Here is a 24,004-nt window from a genome sequence, read left to right on the forward strand (position 1 = left end):
GGTCTGGTATCCTTTGGTGCAGTAGGCACTATATACATATGTCACATATCTTTTTAATAATTGAGGAATGGCTTTATGGTTTTATCTGTTTTATTGTTATAGTTGTAAATTTTAATGTTGTTACCTGCCCTGAGCCTAGCCTGGCCGGGGGAGGGAGGGCTAGAAGTGCAAAAAAATAAATTAAACAAAGCTGCTCTCCCAGCATCTCAGGCAGAGAAAGCTTTCCCCCCAGCACCTGCTACCTGAGATCTTTTAGCTAGAGATACCAGGGGCAGAACCTGGGACCTCATGCATGCAAAGCAGGTGCTCTACCACAGAGCCACAGCCTGCCAGAGGTTCAGCTGCAGGTCTCAGCAAGGGACAAATCCTCGTCTCTATGCTGTGAAAAGAAGAAAGCGTTGCTCCCTCGACCACTTGCCCCCGGTACCTACCAGTATCTTCTGCAGCTGATCTACAGAGTGGTTGGTGACACTTTTCCCATTGATCTCTAGGATCTCATCCCCCACATGAAGGGAGCCTGCCAGGGTAGGAAACATAAGCTCATGAAACATAAATCCGAAGGGGAAAGGTCTGCCTACGCAACAGGCAATGCTGGTACCCAAACGGTGCAACTCAGTGTGTGTCAGCCACTTATGACTACTGTTTTCCAAACAAAAGGAGCTCTCAGGCATTACACACTCAAGCCCTCCCCACCTCCAACCACTCAGATGAGTCTTCTCTATGGAAGGAACCAGAAACTATTCCAGCGTGTGAACTTTCCCTCCACCCTTCAAAGCATGGCCAGAAAAACAAGTCGCTAGTAGCAAAAGGGAACTTAAAATGTCACTAGCAGCAGTTCAAACGCTCTGAACAATGGGGCTTATGAAACCCAATACAGATGACTCCGCTGAAGAAGCAAACTATGAAATACATCCCTGTCAAGGAGAGCATGCGTGATCCTGGTGCTCACTTTAATTAAAATCGCTTTGTAGCCACATCACTTGTTAGCCCACATCTTAAGCTTGTGGTTCATTCTGCTTTTGTCAAAAGCAAAGAGTCTTTGCCGGCTTGCAACATCTTGTTGGTCCAACGCCAACCAGTGTTCTCGGCCTGAGGCAGGGTAATCTAATTCTGCTGGGGGTTGGAAGGCTGGCTTAAACTAAACTGAACACAGCTGGGTTTAAGATGCCCACTCCTTGATCTCTGACACTGGGAATCCTGTTCTAGGTTGAACTGCATCAGCATTACTCAGCATTTCTTAGCTGTCCTGCTCTGTTTCTAGCACCGAAATACCCTCACTTCTGAAGACAGACATGAAACAAGAGCCATGTGCATCTTCTGTTGCATCTAACAGGGAAGAGGACTGAGGTTTCCTTAGGAAAGGCTTCTGTAAGGACAAGTCTCCATAGAGTCTTTGTCATGGATAGGGTTGCCAGCTCCAGGTTGGGAAATAGGGTTGCCAGCTCCAGGTTGGGAAATACCTGGAGATTTTGGGGGCAGAGCCTGAGGAGGGCGGGGTTTGGAAAGGGGAGGGACTTCAATACCATAGAATCCAATTGCCAAAGGGACCATTTTTCTCCAGGGGAACTGATTGCTGTCACCTGGAGATCAATTGTAATAGCGTGAGATCTCCAGCCACCACCTGGAGGTTGGCAACTAGGGTTGCCAGGTCCCTCTTTGCCACCAGCTGGAGGTTTTTGGGTTGGAGCCTGAGGAGGGCGGGGTTTGGGAAGGGACTTCAATGCCATTGAGTCTAATGGCCAAAGCGGCCATTTTCTCCAGGGGAATTGATGTCTATCATTTTCTCCAGGGGAATTGATGGCGATCAGTGGTAATAGCAGGAGATCTCCAGCTAGTACCTGGAAGTTGGCAACCCTACTGGCAACCCTAGTCATGGAACAAAGAATTCTGTGCCTAACATGATGCTGGCAAACGAGAACTTCGGGGAGAGAAATGCATCTCTGTGGCAGGGCTGGCACTTCAAAAAGGGATGCTGTCTCCCCAGAATTTGGAAGATCTTTTCCAGGCCTCTTTACCTTGCCTGTGAATCATGCCTCCATGGAGGATTCTGGCCACCATGCAGCTCTGCTTCTCATTCAGCTTCAGCGTGATGCCCTGGAACAGACAGGAAAGTCTGAGAGAAACTAGATGAGCACTGCAGCGTGACGGATGGGCTTCTTTGGAGAGGTCTTCCCAGGCCTGCCTGTGTATGGTTAATCTCAACAGCCCCAAAATACCCTTCTGGGACAGAAAAATCATGGCCCAACTCTGGACAAGCTGGAATGTGTCCAGAGGGCAACTAAGATGGTGAGGGGTCTGGAGACCAAGTCCTATGAGGAAAGGTTGAAGGAGCAGGGTGTGTTTAGCCTGGAGAGGAGAAGACTGAGTGGTGATATGATAACCATCTTCATGTACTTGAAGGGCTGTCATATAGAGGATGGTGCCAAGTTGTTTTCTGTTGCCTCAGAAGGTCGGACCAGAACCAAAGGGTTGAAATTAAATCAAAAGAGTTTTCGTCTAAACATAAGGAAGAACTTTCCAACAGTTAGAGCGGTTCCTCAGTGGAACAGGCTTCCTCGGGAGGTGGTGAGCTCTCCTTCCCTGGAGGTTTTTAAGCAGAGGCTAGATGGCCATCTGTCAGCAATGCTGATTCTATGACCTTAGGCAGATCATGAGAGGGAGGGCTATCTTCTGGGCATGGAGTAGGGGTCACTGGGTGTGTGTGAGGGGGGGAGGTAATTGTGAATTTCCTCCATTGTACAGGGGGTTGGACTAGATGCCCTGGTGGTCCCTTCCAACTCTATGATTCTATGATTCTGTCCTGGTTCCTTCCCACCAGGCAGAGCAGCAGCCAACTCTTTCCTCGCTTGGCGCCATGAAGCTCTTGCTATGGCCACAAGAGTAAGCACAGCTCCCCTGCAAAGCTAAGAATCACCCCAAGCTTGGGCCAAGCAACTGCAGCGAAACAGCTCTCAGCACCTGAACCCACAAGGCTGGAGGTGCTCCCTCCCTGCCCCAGCTCACCATGGGCTCTTCTGCGACCTTCTCAAACTGGATGAACCTCATTTTCCGCACTTCCCGCCCATTTGCGTGGGCTGGGCTGCCCAGCACGGCTGAGCCATTGGTGTAAATGTCTTCACTGATGGCATTCGACGGGGATGGGTTTGCCTGTAAAGGCAAAAGCAAAACCCAGGTTTAGAAGCAGCACCCAGCAGGTCTTGCTGCATCATGGTCTTCGTTTCCCTTTCCAAGAAGGCCTTTAACTCAGTCTTCCTTTTCCCCACCCACGAACCCATCACAGTTTTTACAGCAGCTGCCACATCTGGAATCCAGCAATTTCAGGCTATGGGTGTTCCCGAAATCATAATGGCCTCTACTGGCCAAGTCAAATCAGGGGGCATGCGTTTCCCCAAAATTCTGCACCATTAGCCTAAATCCTCTCTCAAGGAAATCTGCATCCTGCAACCTCTGTTCAGAAATTGGCATAAAAATGACTTATTATTTTGTACGATCTGCTCTGCTGGTCAGAGGGAAGAGCCAAATCTATTTCGTTCTATTTGCAGCTCATCTTATCTTAGCAGGAAGCAGGGCATTTGGGTTTCTGGACAAGGGCGTATTTATTTATAGCTCTCCTGTCTTCCATGAAACTCAGGGCAGCATCCATCGAAGTCTCACAAGGTCTCCCACCCAAGCCCTGACCAGACCCAGACCTTCTTAGCTTTAGCAAAGCTGAGGGCTGCATTATGGCTGTCAGTAGGGTTGCCAACCTCCAGGTACTAGCTGGAGATCTCCTGCTATTACCACTGATCTCCAGCCAATAGAGATCACCTGGAGAAAATGGCCGCTTTGGCAATTGGACTCTATGGCATTGAAGTCCCTCCCCAAACCCCGCCCTCCTCAGGCTCCGCCCCAAATACCTCCCACCAGTGGCGAAGAGGGACCTGACAACCCTATCTGTAAGATAGGTTTCCAAATCAACTCAATCAGCTTAGTGCCTCTCTCATTCCTCAAATCAGTTAATTTGATCAACTGATAGGTCTCTAAACATTTCTGAGCCCATTTTTTAATTGATGGGGGCTGTTTCTTGTTTCCAGTGTCTTGCAAGCACAACTCTAGTTACTGTGATGATCCAACACTATAGAATTCAGGGGTGTTGAACTCAATTGTTATGAGGGCCGGAAATGACATAAATGTCACTTGGTCGGGCCAGGCCATGTCTTGCTGGCCCAGATTGAGAATGGGGTGTGAGTGGTTGCCTCAGCTGGCTCAAGGGCCGGATCCGGCCCTCGGGCCTTATGTCTGACACCCCTTCTGTAGAGTGTAAAGCTTTCAGAGCCTTAGGGACATAGTTGATCAAAAGAGCATCGATTGACAAAGAGGCGAACCCTGCTTTTTAAAAAGAGCATGAAAGCTAAAGTTCCCAGGTTGTACCATTCCGGGCTCCAAGCCCACATTATGTGGTTGCATAGCATTGCACAATGCCCACAAACCTGGCCATGAAGCTTATCCCAACAAAAAACAATCTGAGGTGTGAACCAGCTCCCTAACTTGACTTTCTCTGCTGCAGTACCTCCTCCCCTGCAATCCTTGGATCTGACCCAAAAACACACAAAGAGAGAAGCATCGCCACCTCCTCTGTAATTCTTGCCCAAACCCACATTCTAAAGAACACCCTTTTGTTGAATCTTTTTGTACAGGCTTGGTCTTGCTTGTCTCTTATCTCCTGCAAGCAGTGAATGGAGCCATGATTGAGCCTGCCAAAGAGCAAAACAACAGAGGGAGAACAGGAGAAAGATCGCTCATCCACTACTGGAAAGGCCCTATCATAGGGTTATAAGGTTGTTGACCATTAGGATCTGCAGCAACCCTATCATGGCCAACCATTCAACTCATACCCAACAAAGCACTATTGACATCGGGGCAAATTCACACTACCATATAAATACCTAAATAAATATCTAACTGACCTTGTCTTATAACATGGAGTCATTGGATTTAATAAAAACCCAATCTCAAATTTTAAAAGCTACACCCCCCAAAAAACCTGAAAATGCTTGAAACTTAAAAAAAATTCGAATTCTGAAATGTCACATTTCAGCTATGTCCAAAATTTTGATGCAGTTCCAAACTGAACTGGTTTTGCTATGCAAGCAAGTTCATTTCAACTGGCTGTCCACAGGAAGATAGATGATAACAAAAGCAGAAATCTGGGTGTATACCAGAATTAGAAACGTGCACGTGCACACACACAAATCCTGATTTCCTTAGGCAAGAAAATGCTCCCAATTATTTATTCCTTTGAGCCAGATCTTCACTAGTCCAGTTCTGCTCATATCCCACTAACCCCTGGGGCTACTCCAATCTGAACTCCTGTGCTTATCTCTATTTTCACCATTCGCTCTGGGGCAGGAAAAGAAGAGCAAACGGCACTCAGACCTTCCCCAAGGCAACGTAAATAAGCCCAGATGTCCCTGGTTAGATATTAGCCGATTGGTTTTACCGCATCATTTAGCCTGCTGTACCAATACCCTTTTTTTTTTAAAAAAAAAAAATTCAATTTATACCCCACCCTTTTCCAACTCAGGCTGGGCTAAGAGCATCTTCCAACAGCAGTTATCATACAATATAAATAAGACATAAGTTACAACGTCACATATAAAATACACACAGATTAAAAGAAGGCTGCCAAATTTAACCTACTATAAAAATATAGAATATTTCCTAAAGGTGGGGAGGGACCAGGACGGTCGTAAGCAGGAAGCCAAATAATCTGATCTGGCAAAAATCCCCAGGGGAAAGAAAAAGTAAGGGAGACCAATGCCTCTATTTATCATAGCCTCTGCCACTAGTCCGGCAAGGGGATTCTTACATACTCAAAGCCAGTGGTGGTTAAAAGTAATACAGGACCAAAATTCTGCACCAAAATCCCCTCCCTGGACAATGACACAGGAGTCAACACCAGGGGGAAAGACAGCTCAGAGCAGCTCCTAGAGAACCCCCAAGGAACCAGAGTTAAAGCCAAAGTCACGGGGTCAACTGAAACTGGATTTCCCCATCACTAGTTGTGGTCAGAATCGCAGGCATAGCTGGCTCTGAAAGCCCCTCTAGAGGAGTGATCAGGAGCTGTGCTTGATAGATGTGAGCACTCCGGGACAGTTCGGAGAGTCATTTGGGGAGGATGGGTTAGTTAGCGAATGAAAACAGAAAACGGGGAAGACACTGCACTAAGACATCAGCTGTTTAAAATCTCAGGGTTTACCTTATGAATAAAACATTTACTGTTCAGTTCTTCAGCGGTTATTTCCAAATTATATTTCTTTATTTTAAAGACTTACCCCCCGCCACCGTCACTTTTTCTCCCCAGCGGGGATCCAAAGCAGCTTGAGACATCATTCTCCCCTCCTCTATTTGATCCTCACAGCAACAATCCTGCGAGGTAGAATAGTCTGAGAGAGAATTACGGGCCCAAGGTCAACCAGCGAATTTCCATGGTAGAGTGAGGATTTGCAACCTGGGTCAGGCAGATCCTAACCTGACACTCTAACCACCACACCGTGCTGTAGCTCATTCTTAGGCCATTTGTCCATGGCTGTTTCCTCACGGTCACCCTGCCGACTACTGCAGACCCAGCGTGGTGTAGTGGTTAAGAGCGGTGGACTCTGATCTGGAGAACAAGGTTTGATTCCCCACTCCTCCATATGAGCAGCGGAGGCTAATATGGTGAACTGAATTTGTTTCCCCACTCCTCTACATGAAGCCAGCTAGGTGACCTTGGGCTAGTCACAGCTTTTAGAGCTCTCTCAGCCCCACCTACCTCACAGGGAGTCTGTGGTGATTGTACAGTGAGGAAAAAAAGTATTTGATCCCCTGCTGAATTTGCCCGTTTGCCCTCTGACGAAGAAATGACCAGTCCATAATTTTAATGGTAGGTGTATTGTAGCTGTGAGAGACAGAATAACAACAGGAAAACCCCCAGAAACCCAGAAGACAAAAGTCAGAGATTGATGTGCATTATAATGAGTGAAATAAGTATTTGATCCCTTTGCAAAAGATGACTTAGTACTTGGTGGCAAAACCCTTGTTGGCAATTACAGAGGTCAGACGTTTCTTGTAGGTGGCCACCAGGTTTGCACACATCTCAGGAGGTATCTTGTCCCACTCCTCTTTGCAGATCTTCTCCAAGTCCATCATCCATTCGATGCGGTGAAGGTGTCCTGTCCCCTTAGCAGAAAAACACCCCCAAAGCATAATATGTCCCCCTCCATATTTGACGGTGGGGATGGTGTTCTTGGGGTCGTAGGCAGCATTCCTCTTCTTCCACCAAACACGGCGAGTTGAGTTGATGCCAAAGAGCTCGATTTTGGTCTCATCTGACCACAACACTTTCACCCAGTTCTCCTCTGGGTCATTCAGATGTGCATTGGCAAACTGCAGATGGGCCTGTACATGTGCTGTCTTGAGCAAGGGGACCTTGCGGGCTCTGCAAGATCTCAGTCCGTCACGGCGTAGTGTGTTACCAACTGTTTTCATGATGACTATGGTCCCAGCTGCCCTGAGATCATTGACAAGTTCCCTCTGTGTAGTTCTGGGCTGCTTCATCACCGTTCTCATGATCATTGCAACTCCACAAGATGAGATCTTGCATGGAGCCCCAGACCGAGGGAGGTTGACAGTTAGGGTTAGGGTTGTCACCTTCTCACCAAGCTGCTTGGCAATAGTCTTGTAGCCCTGTCCAGCCTTGTGCAGGTCTACAATCTTGTCCCTGACATCCTTGGACAGCTCTTTGGTCTTGGTCATGGTGGCTAGTTTGGAATCTGATGGATTGATTGCTTCTGTCGACAGCAGAACCCTAACCCTAACCCTAATCTGGCTGGTTTATAGGGGATCAAATACTTATTTCACTCATTATGATGCACATCAATCTCTGACTTTTGGGTTTTGGGGGGGTTTTCCTGTTGTTATTCTGTCTCTCACAGCTACAATAAACCTACCATTAAAATTATGGACTGTCATTTCTTCGTCAGAGGGCAAACGGGCAAATTTAGCAGGGGATCAAATACTTTTTCCCCTCACTGTAAGTCGGTTTAATTCTTCCTTAAGTGGTAGAGAAAGTCATCATATAAAAACCGACTCTTCTTCTTCTACTACTTTGGGACTTTGGTTTGATTATGCTTGCATTTGCCGACCATCAGAGGTTGCCTCAATCTCCCCATGAGTTTCTACACGTTTTGCCTGCGTTTTCTGGATGCTGGCTAAACACGAATCCAGAAAACGTGGGCAAAACTTGTGGAAATGCATGGGGAGAGCAAGGCAACCTTTGATGGTTGGAAAATTCAAGCGTAATCAGAGCAAAGCCCCAAAGTAGCTGGCGGGGTGACAGTGAGGAAACAGCCATGCATAAATGGCCTTAGTTATCAACTGCCTCTGCCTAGCCAATCTCACAGGGTTGTGAGGAAAGAATAAAAGAAAGGAGACTGATATAAACCACTTTGGATCCCCACTTGGGAGAAAGGCAGGGTATAAATGAAGTAAACAAACAAGCAAATAAATAAATAACCATGTTTCAGACAGGCTTATTCCTAAAAGAGCATTTTATCAAAAAAATCTGATAAAAAATTAAAATCTGTTGTTTTTATGTTTAAAAAATCATTTGCTTTTTAAAAAAATCTGCCCTAGGGCTGAGCCTGCTGCACCGTGTAGCAATTTAATTGAATCAGCTCTCTCTTCCTCTTGCCTTCTCCTCTGGTAGCAATCCTGGCCCGGGTTCAAAGTGCCTGTCAGGAGAGCTGAGTGAGCCCAATCTCATCTCTTATCTCTGCTTCTTCCCCTTGAAGGAGTCCATGCGGCAGCTCACTGCCAGATCCTGGGCTCAGCAAAGATTTCCCCAGAATGCGGCACATTCCGGGAACCAGCACAAAGGTTGATCTAGCCAGGACGCTCCCCAACCTCCTACCTAGCATGAAACTTGGCTTTCAGTTGCGGGATGCAAAGAGAGCCTTTGCCTGCCGCTAAAAGGAGACTCTGGCTGTTGGAGAACGAACCCCAGCCATGCATGGTTCTTGCAGTTGTCCGGTGTACTGAACATCGAAGCACTGTGGGTAAGTGACCACAGGGAGTACGGGAGGGCTGCAGAAATGCAGGCACCTCTCAGGCAAACACCAATGGTTGCCAACTGAACTGGAGAAAAATGTTGTGCCCTTTCAATAGAGGTTTCATGGGATTATTTAAAGGTGATTTATCTCCAGGCCATGAAATACTTCAATGGCCCATTTCCACACGTTAAGTTTCTGTTAAAGGGACCAGCCTTTTTTCCCCTCCAGGCCAGTTGGCAACCCTAAAAGCAGCAGCTGATCAGTATCACAGCCACTATATGACCAGTTAAGATTAGGTTTATACCATGGCTCAGTGGTAGAACATCTACTTGGCATACAGAAGGCCCCAGGTTCAATCCCAGGCATCTCCAGTTAAAGGGACTAGGCAAGTAGGTGATGTGAACAGACCTCTGCCTGAGACCCTGGAGAGCTGCTGCAGGTCTGAGTAGACAATACTAACTGTGATGGACCAAGGGTCTGATTCAGTAGAAGGCAGCTTCATGTGTTCACTGCAGGCAGGGCCAGGTGGGGACAGAAATACCAGTAGAGATATATGGTTCAGATGATATTGAAGTTCTCAGCCCTGCCATTTCGACTTGAGAATCCCCATTTAGATTCTGCTTTGTGCAGTTCAAAAGCATAGGTTGGATCCTGTGTACCTGCTCTGCGTGCAGAGGCACTTGCTTCTGAGAAAAGGAGCCTTCACCTTATGGGAAACCCTGCATCGGGCTCCTTCTACTGGAGGAAAGTCCTCCGCTAGTGGAACAGGTCCTGAGGATCCAACTCTGTGATCCTTTGTTTTCACACCGTTTTCTGCTTCCCCAAACTGAATTCTCCCCACAAAACATATCCATCTTTCAATGTTAGCTGCGCATGAGGAAATCTGAATAATATATTTCGCACATATCATATGTATAAATAACTCACACTATATATATGAATGCTGGATAATTGTATGCAAAAACTGTGCGACAAGTACACACAAATAGAATGTACTAAAAGCAACAGCAAAAACCAGAGAACTGAGACAGTCAGCAAACGTTTAAAAAGAAACAGGGAACATTTGCTTGTCCCAACCAGGATGCAGGAAGAGACGCGACAGGGCTTATATTTCTGCACCCAATTCCATTGCTTTACTCTTATTCAAAAATTACAAGGAATTAAAAAACAAACTACATAATATATTCATTCCCGGCTCTATGTAAATATATTCCCATAATCTGCCCACTGTAGAATTAGCTCCTGCTGCAGCAAAGTGGTTGCTCTTAACCCTTACCACAACTTGGCCTTTGGCCTTTCAGAAATCAGACAAGGATCAAAATCATTTTAGTGTCCAGAAGCCTAAAAATGTGATGCTGGGGCATATGAGCATAACTTGCCTTCTGCAGTGCTGCTCAAAGCTGCAGCCATGGATACCCACCCACCCCCAGCCCCAAATTCATGTTTTGAAAACAGGAAACATCTGCAGGAGGCTACAACCATCACAGATAAACTATCCCGGCTAAGACAAAGCCAAACAAGTCAGAGGAGAAATGGCAATAGCTTCTATGTCAATAGAGTCAAGGCAGGCTGGGGGATCCTATGACATGTCCAGGGTTACCCTAGGCTGAAACAGGTCAGATTGTCTCTCCAGCTAGGATCCCAGGGCTGCCGGTACTGGCATCTTGCAGGGACAAATGGAGATGTGGAAAAGACAAGATGGTTATACTTTATCATTTGGTGCTGCTGCACCAGAAACAAGGAGGACAGAAATGGTCCTATCCATGAAGGAGACAAAAATTTGGTAGGAGGGGTCTGAAGAGCTAGGAATGTTTTTAAAGACAGACACACTCTGTGTGATTCCTGTTGCAACATCTCCCTGATCCAAGGCTTAATATATTCTGCAACTGTAGACAAGCACAAAAATAGCGGCACTGGTTGCAGAACTGCAAAATCTGTTGTGTTTGCGTTATGGTTGCGTTAACCATCCTGCGTTATGGGCCATATTTCTTGTCTAATGTTGCTGATAAAATGAGAGAAGAAAAAGGCAGCAGTTTAGGCTCAATTCGACTGTTGCTCATCATTTGGGTCATCAAGCCATTGCGGTGCAATGCTTAGAGTTCCACACCAGAATCTGGCACCCCTGGGTTCAAATCCCCACATTACCATGAAAAGGGAGGGAGGGAGGGAAAGAGAGATCTGGGTTTCCAGGTTCTCCAGGTGGGGCCTGGAGATCTCACAGAATTACAGCTGATCTCTAAATGACAGATATCAGTTTCCCTGGAGAAAATGACTACTTTGGAGGATAGACTCTATGGCATTATACCCACACCAAGATCTCTCTGGTCCTAAAAAAACAAAAACCCTGCCCTCCACAAGCTCCCACCCCCCAATATCAAAGAATTTCATAACCCAGAGTTTGCAACCTTAGTACTTACCCTGCTTTGCTACCTGGGGCTCTCAACTGGTACAATCATGTACTGAACCTTATGTTTGACACCCCTGCAGTAGATGGTAAATGAGAAAGTGGCTTTGCCCAAGCCATGATGGAGTCTCACTGCTCTGGAGGATGCAACTTTGAACAGAAGAGTAGGGAGAGGAAGTACTGCTTAACCTTTTCTCCACCAGCTATTTTTGCATTTCCTTTCCTAAGCTTTTCTTTTTTTGCCTACCTGTGCGGTTCTACTGTTGGAATGAGAGCAACTCAGCATGCCTGGACATTGGGGATGGGAGCTTGTAGTTGTAATCTCTTGCATGGGATGTTCCTCTTTGTCTGAACCTGGGGTAGGGTTGCCAGGACCCTCTTCACCACCGGCAGGAGATTTTTGGGGCAGAGCCTGAGGAGAGTGGGGTTTGAGAAGGTGAGGGACTTCAATGCCATAGAGTCCAATGGCCAAAGTGGGCCATTTCTCCAGGGGAACTTATCTCTATCGGCTGGAGATCAACTGTAATAGTGGGAGATCTTCAGCTACTACCTGGAGGTTGGCAACCCTAACCTGGGGACTGCCCTCTAACCCCTCCTCCTTCTTTCTCAGTAGTCATTTTCTCTCTCTCTTTTCCACATGGTCTGCATGGAGGCAGATATTTCTACTGGTCACTCCTGTAAAAAACAATACAATCATACCTGCACTCACATGACGCTGGATTAGCTAGCCATTTGTATAGGGAAATGTATTCTTTAGATTAGGCTTTCTATTTTTTCCTATCAACTGCAACAAGAATGTGAATAGGCTAAACCTGAATAAATGTAAGTTCAACTTTTTTTACAATTTGCTTCTTGGGAGGACTGATTTTACTGCACTCAGTATCACGCTTCCATGACTGGGCAAACTCTGCCATATTAACCATATATAAAACCAAATACGACCTTGGTGTGTTTAAATAAACAACAACCAGGACCAGGTCTGATATGCATGTTTAAGTATAAAGTGTTGTTTTGCCCCTTAAAGATGCAAGTGGAAGGAAATGACCGGAGGACGCGCCTCTCCCGTATCTATGAGTTTAGGTCTAAATCCAATATACAATTTGTAGCATTACCTTTCCAGTTGGTTCCGGTGCTTTCCCAAAACAGGAAAAGATTAAGGGAATGGCAGATAAATGTGAAAGGAAGCCAGGTCCTCTCCCCTCCCCCACAGCCACAGTAACATGCAAAGCAGAGCATTAACAGGTTCAAACATTAACAAGACCATTCATTTCTATATCATTAGTTCCTTTTAAAAGCCACTATTCTGGCCCAAAGGTCATGTCAGATCCTCAATGTGCTTTATTGACTTTTTTGGCAAGCGGCTTGCAAGAAGAAAGGGGGCAAATCCACCCCGCCTAGCAGTGTGTTTTGATCCAACGAACATCTTAGTTCTGACTTTTTGGTGGTAAAGCTGTCTGGGATGTCACTACAGACTGGAAGCGGGGAACCGATGGTGGAATGCTCCTGAGCAAAAACAAAAGATACCTTCATGTAGAAAAGCATGTGTCAGCAAGGAGGGAGTTAGTCTCACCTTTTCCTTGGCATGTTAGTTTTCTATGTGCTAGGTTTTGGTTTTTGTTTTTGTTTTTTAATGGAGCAGCATTCCATCTTGGGAGCCCCTCAAGTTGCGGTCTGAAGGGAATATGGCCCACGCTCAGTTTTCCCCCCTCCATCAAAACTAAGCCTATTATCAGTGTGGAAACAAACTGGGATCAAAAAGTAAAGACCAGTTCACATGGCCAGAAAAAAAAAATCACCCAAGAAGATGGTTGGGGGTCAGGGTGAAGTACAGCTCAGTCAAAGACTTGTGCAAGGCACTGCACCTTTTCATAAGGTTGTCCCCGTTACCTATGAACTCAAGACCATATTATACACTTTAAAGGTGCTTTAGAATGCAAGACTTTGTGCTGCTGACATAACATAATTCACGACCTTGCTTGTCTGCTCATGTGTATAGCTAGCCTTTTGCAGTCTGCAGGTAGTTTGAAAGAAAGGAAAAAACTCGTTTCCAATTAACAGAGCCTCCCATGCCTAATAGCCTGCACACCATTCTGTACTCGCCATAGGTGACCAGCTCCACAGTTAGCTTCATGCCTGATCCCAGTCATAAAGACATCTGTAATTCACCACGTAGAGAGCCAATTGTCTGCAGAACGCAGCCATGCAGAAAGGCAAATTTGAACATGCTTCTGTAAAATTACGAAGTATCCCGGCTGGGTCCAGGATCCCCACCCAGTGTAACAAACAGACACGAGTTGCAGGCTCTCCTCAATGCCCACACGAGTGGTGGCCAATTCAGATTGCAACTGTAGTGCATGAGAAGAAGAATCTTCCCCCTGTGCCATTTTCCCAATCTGAAACCAATAGGATGAATAGTCCTCCTACAGGGACTTTTTCAGGATGGGAAAACGGCACAGACTCCAGACGCAGCCTGGGTAAGGAGGGCATCAGAATCGGAGAAGTGCTGAGCCACTTTTAAAATTCACCTCACTGAGAGGATGAAGGCTACAGACAAATGGCCCTCCTCCTGACTGCCGCTGCCCTATGATGAGTGTTTCAGCAGCTATCACAGATCAAGAAGAAGAAGAGTTTGTTTTTATATGCCGATTTTCTCTACCTTTTAAGAAGAATCAAACTGGTTTACAATCTCCTTCCCTTCCTCTCCCCACAACAGACACCTTGTGAGGTAGGTGCGGCGAAGAGAGCTCTAAGAGAACTACAACTAGCCCAACGTCACCCAGCTGGCTTCATGTGTAGGAGCGAGGAAACCAACCCAGTTCATCAGATTAGAGTCCGCCACTCATGTGGAGGTGTGGGGAACCAAACCCAGTTCTCCAGATTAAAGTCCACAGCTCCTAACCACTACACTACTTATGTATACCTATTCTCATGATGTACAAGTATTCTCTCCAGGATCAGAGGAGCATGCCTATTCTATTAGATGCTTTGGAACACAGGCACGACAATGCTGCTGCAGTCATCTTGCTTGTGGGCTTTGTAGAGGCCCCTGGTTGGCCCCTGTGTGAACAGACTGCTGGACTTGATGGGCCTTGGTCTGATCCAACATGGCCTTTATTCTTATGTACACCACGCTGGCTCTCATTCCAATGCATTCAAGCACTCATTCAAACGCAGCCTCCACAGAGAGCAAACTGAACAGAAAACTGCAACCCAAATGGTAGCACATTAATAGGAGCATCACGTCTACGGCTCCAGGAACAGCTGGACGACTCAAGCTGATCTCGCTTGCAGGACTGAGTTCAGCGCTGCCTGCCACCGTTCAGTCAAGGTGCTGACAAGCCAGAAGCGCTTTCGGAGAAGCATTACAAAGACAACAGATGCCAAGTCACACGAGGAGAGATTGAAGAAGCTGGAGTGCAAAGAAAAGCCGACAAATTACCCATTTGCAAATACTGATAAGGATGTTGGAAAAAGAGAAGCACTTGCTGCTCTGCCACCCCCTTTCAAATGTGGGTTTCAAATAGATTTTTCAAAACCGAGCCAATGCCCCAGTGCTTAACCCATGCAAGCTGGAAACCATAAGCAGGCACCCTGCTAATGATCTACTGCATCCCACTGTGATCTTTGAGACCGGCTGAGGTTGTTGTTCTTCATTTTAAAGCAAGTCAGGTCACTAGTCCATCTACTTCAGTATTGCCTATCCCAGGAGTGTCAAACATAAGGCCCGAGGGCCAGATCTTGCCCTCATGGTGAGAGCCAGCTTGGTGTAGTGGGAGAGCCAGTGTGGTTAGGGGATAAGAGCAGTGGTTTGGAGCGGTGGACTATAATCTGGAGAACCGGGTTTGATTCCCTACTCCTTCACATGCGTGGCGGATGCTAGTCTGGTGAACCAGGTTGGTTTCGCTGCTCCTCCACATGAAGCCAGCTGGGTGACCTTGGGATAGTCACATTCTCTCAGCCCCACCTACCTCACAGGGTGTCTGTTGTGGGGAGGGGAAGGGAGGGTGACTGTAAGACAGTTTGATTCTTCCTTAAGTGGTAGAAGAAATCAGCATATAAAAACCAACTCTTCTTCTTGAGAGCTCTTATCCGGCCCACAAGCCAGCTGAGGCAGCCATCTCCCCCCACTCTCAATCTGGGCTGGCGAGGCATGGCCCGGCCTGACCAAGTGACATTTATGTCATATCCGGCGCTCGTAACAATTGAGTTTGACACCGCTGGTCTACCCTTTCTGGCAGTCGCTCTTCCAGGGGTCTCACGCAGGGAAGGGTCTTTGCCAACGGATATTAACACCAAGTTCCTTCAAAAGCAGATGCCAAGAGCAGAAACGGTGATGTAAAGCATGAAAAGGGCATGCTCTACCCGCTGACCCACAGACCTTCACAAGAAGTATATGGGGAGGAACTCTCCGCGACAGCTCCCAGGAGGGTATCTTGCCCCTTGACAGCCTGTTAGGGCCTACACCAGGGGAAGACAAACTATTTTGGCCCAAATGCCCACAATGTGTACCTCTGAAGAGGCTGCTGTGCTGGTTGGACTATGGTTTTATTTGACCAGACATACTAAGAGCAAGATGAGCCCCAGGAGAACTGCCAGTGCCTCGGGAACTTGCCTTGCCTCCTTGGGTGGAGACCCAGCCTGGCCCGCCAAGCAAAATAGATTAATATGCAGCAGGTTGCCTACCCCTGGCCAAAAGTTTGTTATGTTCTAAAGGAAGGGCAAAGATGTTTTGCTTAAACTTTTGGCAGCCTGCAATAAAGGGAAAGTAGACTTTCGTGCCTCTGTTCTTGCCAATCGATTTTAGTAACAATATTTAGCGTCTATCAGGGAACATTTCAAGAAATCAAGGCACTTTACATACATTATCTGTCATCTTTACAACAAGTCTATGTTGGAGTAAGCAATGTCTGGTGTACAAAAAGAAGAGGAAGAGAAGAACCCTGCAGTGGGCAGCAAGAGGAAAGGATAGTCAGAAAGGATAGTGGGGTCAGCACCTTCTTTCTTGATAAGTGTCATTCCAGATTGTTACCCTTAGGGCAATATCCTCCTCCTTCTTGGAAGTTCCACACTGACAACTCTCTCTTTCTCAGCTACTGATGTAGCTAGAAACCTATCTCTATCTCTGCTCTTCACTACCAAGTATGTTAATTCCCAAATAAAGCTTTTTCTAACCTTTCATCAGTTTGTGCAGCTCTGTTGTGTAATCACTCAGTCAACAGGGTTAAGGGCCCTAGGTAATCTGATTAAAAGTTGAAAATCACCAGAGGTTCTTAAAGTATTGGCAGGAACATGCGAGACAAAGGATCAAAGATGGCGACCTCTGGTGGTACACACCATGGCCATTGGATAGGTAGGCTCACAGAGAACAATGATCAAATTTGGAGAGAAAGAACGAAGGCCCATTTGATGGAGAGAGACCTGTGGGATGTTACCCAGACTCGAAGGCCAGCCAACAGAGCTGAAAGGCAAGAAGCTTGTGGCTCCTCAAACAGTAAGGTTAGATCAGCTCTTGTGTTGGGTCTAACAGATTGTCAGCTACTAAGGGTAATTGATATACAAACTACCAAAGAGGTGTGGGAGGAATTACAAAGACTACATGTGTCAGATGTATCTTCAGAAGCACTTGTTCAGTTTAAGAGAGAGTGAATGATAATTTGAGAAATCACTTGGATGAGATGCTGAACTTAACTCAGCAATTGAGAGCTGAAGGAAAGGAAATTCCAGATCAGGATATGATCATTTTCATTTCAATCAGCCTGCCAGAATCATATGATGTGATCCACACAATAGAAGCTAAAGATAATTTGTCCCTGAAAGGAGTCAGCTAGAGAAGGAGGAAGGCTCCAAGGGAGCCCAAGAGATCAGAGTCCAGTCAAATGGCTCTGAATATAAATAACAAAGGGAAGTTAATTTGCTATTCTTAGGGCAAACCAGGACACATCAAGTGAAACTGCCCCTCAGGTACTACTCAAAAAGCAAGAGGGAAGCAGAAAGGCTCCACTTAAAGTTAATGAACAGCCAACAAAGAAAAGCCTGATATTATCCCAAAGCGGCACAAAAAGCATCATTTGGAATATCGGCTCTGGTGCTACTTTGCACATGTGCAATGATAGCAGTTTATTCAAAACATCAGATGAATAAAGGAATGAGAAGTTGCACGTAGCAGATGGAAAAATCCTCTGGGCTGAAGGCATCGGCTCTTGGACACTCCATTGCGAGCTTTCAAATGGTGAAATCCAAGAAGTCCTTGTTACAAATTGTTTGTATGTCCCAAAGCTAAGGAATACTCTTATCTCTGTAAGAGGAATGGCAAAGGAAGGAATAAAAGCCACTTTTGGAGATAGATGTTTTATCAGTAACAAGACTGATTTAATTGCAGAGGGGGAATTGAGTGAGGATTTGTACAGAGTTCCAAGTCACAGAGAGAAAGTAAACCTTTTCAAAGCAGTGTAATCACAAGAATTGTTCCAGATTGTGGCATAGGAGATTGGGTCATAGAGAAGATTATGCAATAAGTCAACTTGAAAGCAAGAACTTAACAAAAGGTATGCTAATGACCAAATGAGCTGATGCAGAGAAGTGTGCGTGCTGCATCCAAGCAAAGGGGACTAGGCCAAGCATTTACAAGCGTGGCACAAGCCAAACGCAGAGCTCCCTCGTGCTAATACACAGTGATATTTGTGGACCCATGAAAACTCAAACGCCTAGTGGAAACAAATACGTGCTAACCTTTACTGGACAGCCAAAGTGGTGTGGTGGTTAAGGACCTGGGAAACCCAGTTCAAATCCCCACTTGAACCATGGAAGTTTGCTGAGTGACCTTGGGCCAGTCACACACACTCAGCCTCGACCCTGGCAAGTATTTGGATGGGAGACCTCCAGGGAATATCAGGGCAGAGGCAGGCAATGGCAAACCACCTCTGAGTGTCTCTTGCCTTGAAAACCCTACGGGGGTCGCCATAAGTCAGCTGTGACTTGATGGCAAAAGAAAAAACACGCTTTTTGATGACTACTCGAAATACACTGTAACCTACCTAATTAAATAAAAAAGTCAAGTACTGGAAAAAATTTAAGGCATATGTGGTAACGGTCAGTGACAGATTCCAAAGAAGGCCACTAGTAACCCAGAGTGATAATGGAGGGAAATACATGGGATATTAGATCACAAATTACTTGACAGAACAAGGAATAGAGCCCCAACTTACAGTCCCATACACCCCAGAAAACAAGAGTGTATCAGAAAGAAAGAATTGCTCCTTGAGGACAAATATTGGGGAGAAGTACCTGATAAGTACTGGGCAGAAGCAATCAATACTGCTACCTACCTACAAAACAGACTACGTACTAAGGGTGCAAGTGGTACACCATTTGAACTGTGGTACAGACAAAAACCCAGGTTGAGTCATCTAAGAGTGTTTGGATCAAAGGCCTACACTTACATTCCTAAAGAAAAACGGACAAAGGTGGATCTTCGATTAGAAGAAGGCATATTCATCAGCTATGCACTGGGATGCAAAGGATACAGAATCCTCAGCCCAGAGACAGAAGTGGTCAAGATGAGCAATGTTGTCTGCATTGATGAAAAGGAGAAATCAAACAACATGGAGAAAATAGACATCAGAGAATCTACACCAAAAGAGAAAACGAAGCACAGCAAATAAAAACAGTGAATCTGAGCATGATGGATGACACACCAACAGAACCCAGCCAAAAGGAAGGGGGTGCACACTCACAATTCTCTCTTTCTCAGCTAGTGATGTAGCTAGGAACCTCTATCTCGGCTCTTTAATATCAAGTATGTTAGTTCCTGGATAAAGCTTTATCTATACTTTAATCAGTTTGTGCAGACCTGTTGTGAAATCACTCAGCCAACAGTCCATAGACACAGAGCTGGAAGGTGCCTCAAGGGTCATCTAGTCCAACCCCCTGCACAGTGCAGGAAATTCACAACCACCACCCCACAACCACAGGGTCATCTAGTCCAACCCCCTGCACAATGCAGGAAATTCACAACCACCACCCCACAACCACAGTGACCACTGCTCTGTGCCCAAAGGAAGGCAAAAAAATTACACGATCCCTGGCCAATCTGGCCTGGAGGAAAATTCCTTCCTGACCCCAAAGTGGTGATCAGCAATTACCCTGGGCATGAGAGCTGAGCACTGAACCATCCTTTCCTGCCTTCCTCTCAGAGCCAGCACTGTGTAGTAGTTAAGAGCGGTGGACTTTAATCTGGTGAACCAGGTTGGTTTCCCCACTACTCCACATGACCTTGGAGAGCTGCTGCCGGTCTGAGTAGACAATACTGACTTCGATGGACCAAGGGTCTGATTCAGTATAAGGCAGCTTCATGTGTTCATGTATTAATGTTCAGTGGGGAAACAGCCTGAAAGGAAAGAGCTAAGAAGCACCTCCCGCTCTTCAAATTGCCCCCTCAATGGCAACAAACACTATCCCTCTAGCTCAGAGTTTCTCAGCCTTTTTACCCTTGCAGAACCCTTGAAATGATATTCATGTCTCAGGGAGCCCCTACGTATGGTTGCATATGATTTACATATGATTAGCCTATTCATCACTATTTCTTGGGGAACCCTAAGGTTCAAGGGAAATCTGGTTGAGAAACACTACTCTACAGAATCTTGGGAGGACACAGAATATGTAGTTCTTTCCTCATTAAGCCTATACTGCAAACAGAGGGACAGGGGAGGGGGGGGACAGAGACTGACACAGCAGTGTCTTGTCTCAGACTAAAGACTGATTTTGTGGCTCAAGGGAGCCCATGAAATGGCTGTGATTCAGTGGTAGAGTGTCTGCTTGGCATGCAGAAGGTCCCAGGTTCAATCCCTGGCATCTCCAGTTAAAGGGACTAGGCAGGTAGGTGATGTGAAAGACCCCTGCCTGAGACCCTGGAGAGCTGCTGCCAGTCTGAGTAGACAATACTGACTTTGATGGACAGAGGGTCTGATTCAGTATAAGGCAGCTTCCTGTGTTCATGTATTCACTTTAAGCTGCTGGGTTGGGGTATTAAAAACCAGTTATCAGAGTTGGGTGCTGGATCAAGAGGCACAAGATGCGGGATCAAAGGGGGCTCACATGAACACATGAAGCTGCCTTATACTGAATCAGACCCTTGGTCCATCAAAGTCAATATTGTCTATTCAGACCGGCAGTGGCTCTCCAGGGTTTCAGGCAGAGGTCTTTCGCGTCACCTACTTGCCCAGTCCCTTTAACTCGGCTCCCATTGTACCAAAATACCCTGCCGCTTTCCAAGCAGCAGAGTTCTGCAGCTGAATCAGCACGAGTGCGACAGCCACTTCCAGTTCTGACCAGATGCAACCTTGCTGCAAAAACACAGCTGCCAGCTTCCTCTATAACAAAGCGTTGTCTCCTTTCCTTCCCAGAAACGCGCTGGCAACTTGGCCACGTTCATGATCAACGGGCCGATATGGAACAAGGCAGGCAGGACGATAACAAAGGGGAAAGAGGAACCCAGGCCTGGTCCCTTTAACTGGAGATGCTGGGGATTGAACCTGGGACCTTGCGCATGCCAAGCAGATGCTCTGCCACTGAGCTACGGCCCGTCCCTTCTTCATCAAGGAATACTGCAGAGGACAAACACTCACCAAGGAATATTCAAATACCTGATGGACAGCCTGCTCAAGAACCATGTTAATCACAAGACCTGTGAGGAGCAGAGCAGCCCCCCCTTTACCTGTCCCGGCTTGACCCTCCTTGCCCCATGACTCTTGTTTACCTGCCTGGCTTCACAGCTGCCCCTGCCATTCAGACTCAAACAGCCCCCAGAATGTGGCATTCTGCAGGGTTTTTCCCCTGTGCTCTGAGGAATCAGCCTCTGGCACACAGTGGCCAAGATCCAAAGAGTCCTGGGCACCACAGGAGCTTCAACACAGGAGTTTCCAACTGTCTGGCTAAGAGAAGGGATGGGGGGACCCTCCAGAGGAGCTACCAGTCCTGCACCCGGAACTACAGCAGGAACAGAAAACACAACCCGCCCCAGGCTACTGAGTCTTTACATGGGATTTCAGCCAGAACTGTGACATGGGAAGGGACCTCATCTCTTGCAAACCTTAAATGCCTCCCCCTCTTCAAACGCCTAGTGAAAGGGTAACAGCCTTCACAAACACCAAACAGGACCGACTCCGCTCATCAGGAAAGGAGTCAGTGGTTCCTTCGGACAATGTCTTTTTCATCGGATTCCTGCCGCTCAGCCATGTTTTCAGAAGCGCAGCTCAGTACTGGAATTTGGCCTTTCCTACCTCAGCAGTGCTGAAAGCCCATGTCGGCTCCTGCCTGGGGGTACACTCCCCTTTCTAGACACCACAAACAGCGCCAAAATTGCAGGTTCCGATGCATTTTTAGCAACGAGGGTGGAAATCAACGGCCACCGGATCAAATACCGGTTGCTCCCATCACCCCAGCCTGGGTGGTTTGGCAATCCGAGGAGCCTAGAATCTGGGAGACCAAGGCTCAGGCCCTCACTCTGCCTCCCAAGCTGGCCGGGTCGACCATAGATCAGTCACCCTCTCTCAGACCAACCTACCTCACAGGGTTGTTGTTCTAAGGACAAAGCAGAGGAGTGGGGAGAACGATGTTGTAAACAGTTTTGGATCCCCCCTGGGGGCCTTTTAAAGAAATAGACATGATACAAATAATGTAACGCCTGGAATATATTTGCAGAAAAATACCATTTGCAAGCATCTGCTCGGCAAGCAGGAAGTCCCAGGTTCAATCCCCAGCATCTCCAGTTAAGGGACCAGGCAAGTAGGTGATGGGAAATACCTCAACCTGAGACCCTGGAGGGCCATAGGCAGGGGCCATGACTCAGTGGTAGAGCCTCTGCTTGGCATCCAGAAGGTCCCAGGTTCAATCCCCAGCATCTCCAGTTAAAGGGACCAGGCAAGTAGGTGATGGGAAAGACCTCTGCCTGAGACCCTGGAGAGCCATAGGGAGGGGCCAAGACTCAGTGGTAGAGCCTCTGCTCGACAAGCAGAAGGACCCAGGTTCAATCCCCAGCATCTCCAGTTAAAGGGACCAGGCAAGTAGGTGATGGGAAAGACCCCTGCCTGAGACCCTGGAGAGCCGCTGTAGGCAACACTGGTTTTGATGGACCGAGGGTCCGATTCAGTAGAAGGCAGCTTCATTTCAGCCATGGAGGGACGGCGCCCCCCATCTGCCCCCGAACATGAGCAGGAGGGAGGGAGGGAGGAGGCTCCGGCCGCTCCGCTCCCGCCTTCCCCGGCACAGCGCGCTCAGCCGCCGCGGCGGCGTCCCCACGCGACCCTCCAGGCGGCCCGGGTCCCCTCCGCCGCCGCCGCCGCCGCGCCTCACCTGGGCCTTGGGCTTGTTGTGCAGCAGGTGCTCCAGGTAGAGATCGGAGAGCGCCGTCCGCATGCTGCCCACGCTGTCGTTGCGGCCGGATTTGAGCGTCATGGTGGCGGCCGGGCGATGGCCGTCCGGGCGGCCCCGCTCGGTGCGGCGGAGGCGCGCGCTCGCCGGGCGAAGGGACCGCGGCCGTCCGGAGCCGCTCGCCCCGCAGGCTGGAGCGGAAAGGGCTGCGCAGCCCTCTCGCGCCGGGGAAAAACGGGAGAGGAGGAGGAGGAGGAGGAGGAGGAGGGCCGCCCGCCTCGGTCCGCCCGCCGGGTGGGGCTTAACGCAGCAGCCGTGCGCGCTGGACGAAAGCGGGCGGCGGCTGGGAAGCCGGGAACTGGCCGCGCAGCCGCCCGGCCCGGCCCAGCGACGCGCCCCTCCCCTCCGCATCTGGACGGCCCGGAGCGGACTTTATTTTTTAAAAAAATATTTTTTTATTTTCTTCATTTAACCTATCAACATCGAAACCATATCCAATACTAAAAATAACAGTGATAATAAAAAAAACACAAGCCATATCACCAATTTAACAATGTAATGACTCCCCCCTCTCCCTCTTCCGTCTAAGCATAAACTGTATAAACTTTTGCTAACGGAGCTAATCCCAATATATATTTTTTTAATTAACCTGTTCTTCTCATCTCTAACATTATTAAGTCTCCCTCTTCCGTCTAAACATAAATTGTATAAACCTTTGCTAACGGAGCTAATCCCAATATTTTGTTTTTAATTAACCCGTTCTTCTCATCTCTAACATTTTTAAGTCAGCACCTAATGTAAGATTAATACAAAGTATATTTTAACTAATATATCCGAGGCTTAGCCAACACTATTAAATTAAGACCTAATAAAAAGCGCAGATACGGAGTTAGATCAAAAAGTACTCTTTAGATGGTCCCATGAAGAATTAAATTTTTTCCAAAAATTAAACACATAGCTTAACAGTTGACTTAAGCAGTAAAAAATAAAAACCATTAAAAAAAATAAAATAAAAACCATTAAAAAGATAGGAACCATTATTAAAGATATTTCTATGTAATCAAAGATATATTAACTTCCCCTACACCTCCCTCCATTTCCATTGAAAGTTTATTTTATAAGGCTTCCCTCTCTCCCTAAACTCATTTAAAACATTTTTTAA

General features: G+C 47.1%; 1 protein-coding gene across 1 annotated transcript in view; it reads right to left on the reverse strand.

Annotated features, from left to right (window-relative positions):
• Positions 1-22,934, reverse strand: part of MPP1 (MAGUK p55 scaffold protein 1) — a 40,992-nt gene extending 18,058 nt beyond the window's left edge. Inside the window, exons 1-4 of the mRNA XM_056859921.1 lie at positions 22,825-22,934; positions 3,004-3,147; positions 2,016-2,094; positions 432-517 (exon numbers count right to left, since the gene is read on the reverse strand). Coding sequence (XP_056715899.1) covers positions 432-517; positions 2,016-2,094; positions 3,004-3,147; positions 22,825-22,926 — 411 coding nt within the window. The 5' untranslated portion in view covers positions 22,927-22,934. The remainder of the gene's footprint in view (positions 1-431; positions 518-2,015; positions 2,095-3,003; positions 3,148-22,824) is intronic.
• Between the last annotated feature and the right edge of the window lie 1,070 nt (positions 22,935-24,004).

This window comes from Euleptes europaea, chromosome 13 (assembly GCF_029931775.1).
Source record: "Euleptes europaea isolate rEulEur1 chromosome 13, rEulEur1.hap1, whole genome shotgun sequence".
In the NCBI taxonomy this organism is placed as follows: Eukaryota; Metazoa; Chordata; class Lepidosauria; order Squamata; family Sphaerodactylidae; genus Euleptes; species Euleptes europaea.